This window comes from Takifugu rubripes, chromosome 13, assembly GCF_901000725.2.
Source record: "Takifugu rubripes chromosome 13, fTakRub1.2, whole genome shotgun sequence".
Lineage (NCBI taxonomy): Eukaryota > Metazoa > Chordata > Actinopteri > Tetraodontiformes > Tetraodontidae > Takifugu > Takifugu rubripes.
This window is the reverse complement of record NC_042297.1, coordinates 6089867-6098483: the sequence shown is the minus strand read 5'-3', so window position 1 is coordinate 6098483 and position 8617 is coordinate 6089867. Positions and strand designations below refer to the sequence as shown.

At 38.2% G+C, this 8617-nt stretch overlaps 1 protein-coding gene across 1 annotated transcript; it reads right to left on the bottom strand.

Annotated features, from left to right (window-relative positions):
- Positions 1–2579: 2579 nt before the first annotated feature.
- Positions 2580–8608, bottom strand: smyd2a (SET and MYND domain containing 2a; the record flags this gene model as incomplete). Its single annotated transcript, NM_001280051.1, is given in 11 exon segments — positions 2580–2589; positions 2591–2768; positions 4259–4376; positions 4601–4711; positions 4826–4928; positions 5074–5141; positions 6004–6131; positions 6954–7014; positions 7172–7282; positions 7416–7479; positions 8417–8608. Coding segments are annotated over 11 exon segments (1125 nt in total), but the record flags the coding sequence as incomplete, so codon positions are not given.
- Between the last annotated feature and the right edge of the window lie 9 nt (positions 8609–8617).

Below are 8617 nucleotides of genomic sequence, written 5' to 3'. Positions count from 1 at the left end.
AACTTTAAATTGAGTGCGCTACGTAGTTCACTCAATCCATGTCCCCCATGTAGTGAGTAGTGAATAGGGAACGAGTGTGTGGTTTCGGAAACGGAGAGCGAGAGCGATAGAGGGAGCGCGTAACAATCTCGTGTTTAAAATGTAGCTTTTCTGCAATATTTAAAATTGAATTAAAAAGTCTTTCTGGCATGATTCACATATTGTATCACATATTGTAACATATGGTTCCGAATACAATATTGTAATTAGTACACGATTAACTACTACCACAATTAACATAAAAGATTACTGTACTTTTTTAGAAATCAACTGTTAGATTATCCATCTCTGATTGAAAATGTTACTTTTCTGTCATATTTGAAATTGAATTCTAAAAAAACAAAACAATCCACAACTCTGCCATGTGTCCCGTTTCAAACCCAAATTGTTACAATCACTCGATGCATGTCGACTACTTTACCACCTATAATATGAAGAACTTTTACTCTTTACTTTTTGGGCAAAACCCCCCTCATCTCATAATTAAAGTCTGGCTTTTCTGGTTATTTTAAATTAAATAAAAAAATTCTACCATAATCCTGTATCAAATATATAGCGTTGTATTCACAACATGGTTGACTACTGCCAAGTACTTTTGGAATAACACACTAAAATCCAATCTCATAGTGAAAATGGGACTTTTCTGGAAATTTGAAATTACTTTTTTTTTTTAAAACCCCTCTGCCATAGGTCTCGTATTAGATACATGTGAGGTGCTCATTTAAGTTGTTGTGCCCAGAGATAAAGTTCACAACAATGTTAGTTTTATTTATCCAATATCACTATATACGGACGTTTTGATGCTCTCATGTATCTCTGTCATCTCAATAAAATGGGCATTTATGTCTGATTAACAGTTACAGAAAGGATAGAAAACATCATCTGTCTGTTCTGGTTTAATGTAGCAGCATGGTGCAATCTTTTATGACATCACAAAAAAAGGATATGTATATTACTGTTCAAGTGTCACAAATGCTTAAACATAAGTGTTTGTGTAATCAGTCAAAAAAAAAAAAGTTTCATAGATGTCTCTCTGAAAAAAATGTAAACTCAAAAGTACTGATTGGTGTTTTTTGTTTTTTTAGATGAAAGATAGAACAAGCTGTAAGGCAGCATCATTTTGATGCATATCTGCAGCTCCTCTTCAGAAATTGCTACAATTCAACCACAGGCAACAGTTGACCGTGGGCTACTTCGAACACACTCACATGCAATCATCTTTTTCCATAAACAAGGTAGGTTTTCCAAATAATTTTAACATGGCGTCCAAATTCACCAAGCTATACACTGAAACTGCATTGCATTATAATGCATTTGATATACCTTTAGTACTAGTAGTATTCGGTCAATGTTAATGACGTACTGCTATAAAGTGAACACATATAAATCCCTATTATATACCTTCTTACTAAAGGAAACCATTGCTGCAGCGATATATTTTCCTGAGAGGAAAGGGGCTCAGATAGTGTCACTGATTAGGTGATAAGACTATAGGTCTTCACATTGAGTAAAGAGTTAAGCTTGTCCTTGCTCAGCACCCCTATGGACACACTGTGAATGCACAGCTGGTTCCTGTTGAGTTATACCTGCATCCCATTTGGTCAACAGACAATGACAGCAGTTTTATAAAAATACAAAAGAGAAAACACAAGGGAACGACACATGCAAAACATACAACATGCAAAAGCAAAAAGAACCTGTCAGACAACCAGTCACAATAAGGTTGTGTGGATTTTCTTATCTGTTTATATTGAAAGTCCCATATCTAATATGGGATGTCTCCTCATAGCCTACAAACAGATCAATAACTTTGGTTTGCATATTTGATGCAACAGATAGATGAAAATAAACAGTTTAGAAGCTAATCCTGTTCATACAAATTCAGGTTAACAGCCCTGGTAATAAGTGCTGGTAAAAGACATCAAAAAGGTGGAAACAGGACCTACAATAAATAAGATAAGTCCTTGGCCAGAAGAAAATGATGCACATAGGAAACCATAGTCCCTAAAGTCGGGTGTTATAAGCAAGTGTACATGTGAAAATACAGAGGTACAGGATGCAGTGCATGCAGTGGTGGTGTGGAGCTGCTATGGAGTAGTCTCTTCCTGTGCCTCTTTCACTTTTGCTCTTCAATTTCTCGTTTGACTTCAGCAACATAATAATGATCTTTTCCATGAGCCACCTCCATGATGGAAAGTGCCTAGAAACATTAAAAAAAAAGCAAATAAAACATACAATAGTGCATAAAGTCACTACAGAGCCTAAAACATGGGAATTTAGGAATATACCTTTATGCTCATAAAACGTCTGCTGCACTGAATATCCAAATTTGGCCACTATCATACACAAACCTTTTTGAGAGCTTTGACTCCTTGTGTCCGCTTCTCCAGACCCAAGTAGAGATGACCAAGTTTCAAGTACATAGATGCTACATTTAGAGAGTAAGCTGGGTAGTGAAAACTGTAAAACAAATAAATTAAAAAAATTACACACACACACACACACTCATAGATGGAGTGTCTATAGGCAAGAGCTGAAATACACATATTTTAACCTGTATGGATGAATGATCTTCTCTCCATAGCGCATGGCTCCTTCCCAATCCTGCATGTACAGACACACGCCCATGGCCTGGTACATCATGTGCAGCATGTAGACGTTGGTGTCTGCAAATATGCTTCCCATTTTATCCAGGCTCAGCTCGCACAACTCCAGTAGCTCACTTGGAGGTGCCACAGAGTCAAAGAATAATAAAACAGTGCAGAGGAGGAAAAGCAGGCTGGGACCTCAGAAAAAAGGCCCGGGGGAATATAAGCACTGGCCAGGTTATTTGGATCACAAATTTGTGATGTGACTGACTCTAAAAGGCCGAATTGGCATTCCCGAATACGTCTTGACAATGTCAGGGAAAAAGGATCGCTATAGGAGGTGCATTTGAAAGATGGAGACGGCTGAAAGCAAAGAAGAATTTGAAGAGAGACACCAAAGCTGCTAATTTTCTCCTGGACAGGGAAGATTCAGCTAAGCTTGGCTAACTTTATTCAACCTAATGTAGGCATGGACCAGTGCGTGAAGCATTAACATAAATAAGAGTGTATGGCTCGTCGCTTGCCACGGCAGCTACTGAAAATAGATGTGCTAGATAGATCCGGTGCTCTAACTGGCACTCTCTGATGTAATTCTTCATAGAGTACTTTCAACGAGGTTTTGTAAAAATTCTTGAGAGATTTTGGTCCATGGTGACATGGCAGCATCAGGCAGTTCCTGCAGAATTGTCGACTGGCCTTCTATAATGTGAATCTCCTGTTCTACCATATCCCAAAGGTGCTGTGTTGTATTGAGATCTGGTGACTGAGGCCATTGGAGTAGTCATATGGAAGTAGCTATCAGAAGATGGGTACCCTAATGGTCATAAAGGAAGGGATATAGTCAGCAACAATGCTCAGTAAAAAATGCTCTGTTGGTACCAAGGGGAACAAAGTGTGCATGAAAATATCCCACATAAGATTACACCAAGAACAGCCTGAACTGTTGATACAAGAAAGGATGGATCCATGGTTTCATGCTGGTTAGGAAATTTCTGACCCTACTATCTGAATGCTGTGACTGAAATTAAGACTCATCAGACCAGGAAATAAACTTTTCCTATATTCTATTGTCCAATTATGGTGAACCGGTGCAAATTGTAGCATCACTTTCCTGTTCTTAGTTGAGAGGAGCAGCATCCAGTGTGGTATCCTGTTGTCGCAAAATCTTTCCACATGTTGTGCATTCAAGGATGGCATTCTGCATTCCCTTGTTGTAACAAGTGGCAATTCGACTCACTGTTGCGTTTCTATCATCTTGAACCAGTCTGGCCATCCTCCTCTGACCTCTCACATCAACAAGGAATTTTGATCCGCAACTGCCACTCTCTCATTATGTTCAAAGAAGAAAATAATGAGAGAGTGGCAGTTGTAAATCCTAGAGATGGCAGAGCATGAAAACCCCAGTAAATCAGCAGTGTCTGAAATATTCACACAAGCTACTCTCTCAAGAATCTTCAGGCCACATTCAAAGTCACTGAAATCCTTTTTCTTGCCCATTCTGATGCTCAGTTTGAAATTCAGCAAGTTGTCTTGACCTAAATGTATACAAAAGCCAGGTGAAGAAAGGAAAGGCAAAATTAAAAAACAAACACAAAACAAGAATCAATTGAAAGCAGGAGGTAAGAGGATATTCTTGTAATGTTTAGCTCTCCTGAACTCTTCAATGAGATTTTTGGCATAACAGATCATGGACTGGATTTTCTCTGGCTCTGGAGGAATATTCTTTCTGATCTTAATTTTTTCTTTATCCTAGAAGCACAAAAAAGAAGCAATAGACATGTCCAAACACAGACATTCAGATACAATCAGATCATAAAACAAAAAACACATTTTGGATTAACAGTTTTAACCTGAATATCCATTCAAAAAATTGCAACACTACTCTATTACTAAATTATCTAATGACCCATTAATTATAGTCCAAAATTGTTTTCATGTTTGTTTTATTTGTTTAAATTCCAGGATATTGTTACCTTGGACTTAGTGAAGCACTCACTACACAGGCATGTGAAGAAGTAGGAATCCAACAGCCTCTCTTTCCTGTCCTCTGTGGGATACAGCAGGTCTATGTAACTGTTAAGGATCTACAAAAGGGGAGATGCAAGAAAAAAAAAAGTATGTGTTCCTTCATACATGTGTATGTACAGTATAGTGGCGTCATAATGCTGAACACGTCTTTGTGGCTAGAGTGGACTTACCTCATCTCCAGGGTTTAATTCTTGAACTGCCCTGACTTCAGCCACTGTGCCTTTATAGGTTACAATGACATTAGGATTACAGCTGTGGTTCATCAGTGCTACACTACAAGAACAAAAGGAGTTTGACAAAAATTTACAGAATTAGTACTGATGTCTTACAGTTGTCAGGATTTTATGTATTTTAAAGAAAATGTACTCCAGAGATCTTAATTAAAATGTCTTCTGTAAACAGGAATTACAACATTTACTCAGGAAATATAGCTGATCCTAGATGGGAGAGCTCTTCGTCCTCAATGGTAAAGCCATTACAGTTGACCTGGACGAGGCGAGAAAGAGAGGAGTTAGAAATGTAGTAATGCCAAATGTGGTACCTTCTTTTATGTGCAGGAGCACCTTAGGAGGTAGTCAAGTTCATGCCAAAAATTAAACGCTGTTACAAAGATAAAAAAGAACGTGGAGCACCGACAGATTGCAGGGGGAAATGCAATAAAAATCTGAATGTATTTCACAGTTATGTGATAGTAAAGAATGCTTCCATCCCCAGGCCCATGAAGCAGCAGAGTATGACCATAAAAAATGCCAGTGTTGACATGAGAAATGGAGAGCCATCATCCCTCCAAGTGTGTCATCAAGCCTTTCTGTATATCAGATCCCTAATCACTTTAGGAAGCAAACATTTTCAGTCAGGATTTCCACAAAGCGAGTGTAAACCTTTTTAATAGGGTTACAACTGTCGAATATTCTATTAATTGGATATTCTGCTGAAAATTCATGGAAATAATTGAGTAATGAGATAAAACATATTTTTTGCTTGGTTACAGAGAAAATCTAAAAAGATAACAGAAAATGTTGCCAGTTTTGCTCCTTTCCTTCAACTCTACTGAACATTTTGCCTTCCTCATCCTTTGTCGTTTGTGTGGCTAATTGCCACATTGAAAGTAGTCAGTGGAAAAATACTGTGCTTTGAGCTTTACATTTAAATAAACGATTACCTAAGACAGAGAAAATTCCTCGACTTATTTGTAATTGTACTTAAATTACTCAAGGAATAGTTTCACCACTACTTTTAAAACCAGCAATGGCTTTTTTGGCACAGAGGGTGTGCATTAGTATTACATTTTCCTGAAGATACAACTAGAGAATCATGTAAACAATGCACGGTCCATTGTGTTGTGTACCTGTGCAAAGAGCTCAGTGAGAGACTGGTCATCAGGGATATCATTGATATATCTGGAGTAGAAATGATGCAGTGCTGCTATATCTGCTTGGTTCATTTCATCCTTTATGCTGTCCATCTTATCTAAATCTGAAAAAATGTATAGGAAACATTTAACACCAGCAAATACACTCTCAATCCATCCATTAAGACTCATGCATTCTCTTCAGAGGAAGCATCAGGTTTTCTTCCAAAAGGAGGCCTTAAAATGTCTGACAGCTAAGAATTAAGAGAGTAAGAGATAAGGGTTAAAATATATATTTAAATTATGTTTTCATTCAAATTTATACAAATTTGGAGTTACGTAATAGGATACCAAATGACAAATGCTTGGAAGTCGTGGACATATAAGACTGTAGCAGTTGTGGGCTTGTGTTGTTGTCACTCATACAAAATTTTCTGAGTCTGATTGCAGCAGGCAGCTGCCCACCATCAATTTGCTTTGTGTGCATAAGAAACAGGTGTGAAGGTTAAATCTGTGACAACCTTCTGCTGACACGCATGAGCCTGTGATAACATCTCATTTTGATTGATAATGTCAATATAGACTTGTGGCCACTTTGAAAATCCACTCACTGGCTTTTTGACAGTTATCTTTGTGTATCATCGTTATAGTTATAAGATTGTTACTGTTACCAACAGACTTTATGAGACATGGCTTGAGTGACACATCTACTGGCGTAGAAGAAAGTATTTTTAGTCTTCCAGATTAATGCAGTGCTTTAAAAAAAGGAAGAACATGATATCATAGCACCCATAGCTTTGGATTCATGTCTCAGTGCTTTGCGGGACTGCAGGCCGCAGCAGGGAATACTAATAACACCACTTCATCTACCACACATAGAGAATGGATTGTAATTACACATCTACTGAAATGTAACTATATCTGCCTACTTTCATTCACACACTTACGGGATTCAAAGTCTTTGAGCAGCAAGAGCCTCTCTGAGGGGGTTTGCTCTGTTGTAACCTTCTGCAAAATCAAGCACAGTTGAGACTTTTATCCCTTTTGTTGAAACAAAAAACATCTGTCAAATCAAACAGAACTGATCTGAACAAGTGAGTTAGTAAGCTTTATTTAGACCTCATGGTTGTATGAAATTGTTCTTACAAGGGAAAAAAAAGTTCACCTGTTTCAAGATAATTCTTGCAACCAGCCTGACCGTTTCTGATGGACACCAGTTTTCGCCATAGGCACACATGGCTAAACATTCCATCTTGTGCATGGACCAATCACCTCTCTGGAAAAGCAAGCAGCAAAAGAGAATTATCAAGTAATTTTAGGCTATCCCACATTTTCAGAAACTTACTTTCACGAATGTACTTTCAGAAGCATAAGCAAAGCAAAAGCAGCGAGAACAGAAACACTCTTACCTGACAGTCAACATTGCAGTAGTATGCTTGCTTACATTTACCACATTTAAACAGGTCTTCTCTCCTGTAATAAAAACGACAAGATGTTTTTCCAACTCAGAGCAACAGTCACCATTTGAAGACATTCTGGATATATGTCCCCTTTAAATCATCAGGTGTCTTTATTTACTTTGGAAATATTAAACAAAAAAAAACCTTGTATGCCTCATTGTTTTTATTTGCAAACAATAAAATCTAAATGGTTTATTTAAATCTGAATTTATTTTCAATGTCATTTTATGCAATGTCATTTTAGATTAAAATCTCATCATTCATAGAAATATCATTCATTGATGAATACTAAAGCATTAGACAGCCACATTTCTACCCCCTGAATGTACACATAAATCCATGGCCTTCTTATTTACTGGCTCCTCCACATCTGAGACACATGGTCAACTATATTTAGCACCTTAACCTTTTACTGCTCTACAAACCTTGAGCACATGCGATGGCAGTAAAGGGAGTGTGTGAGAGGACGAAAGAGTGACATTAAGAGAAAGGAAGTCTATTGACACCAGCAGGTAGGACAGAAGGATGAACCTTTAACAGCATCTGTGAACCCTAGTTTAACTACTGCACAGGACACCAACACACAAATACACACATATAACTATACAATAGGCCACCTATTGTGCAAATACTTTACTATAACACTGAGAGGAAAGTCAAATTGTGGAATGAAAAGTCCCTTCTGGTTCTTGTTGTATTTGAATGTTTGTTTATGATTGTCCCCTCTTCTGCAGTAGTACAAACACAGGCTCCAGAATCACTCAAGTGAGCCTCGCCGCACTGACCCAATTATTTCTGCACAAGCTGAATTCCACAGGTTCACCGGCTAACTTGGCCTAAGCAATCAGCCTTACGTGCTCTTTTGAGGAAATATTTTTACAAAACCAAATAGCAGTCTAGATTCTTGAGAGACGCGTAATTTTAGTTGGTGGAGTGAGGTCAGGTGTTACCTGGTGAAGCACTGCTCACAGTAAGCTCCTCTCTCATTTACTGTCAACACGTAGGAGTAGGCAGGACAGGCAAACACCAGCTCTCCGACCGAGAAATGCCTCACGGCCCGCAGGCCTCGACCTTTATCCGTGCTCACGAACCTTTCCGTGCCTTCTATACCTTCGTTTGTCATGTTTTGTTCTGTGAGCGGCTCTCCGACA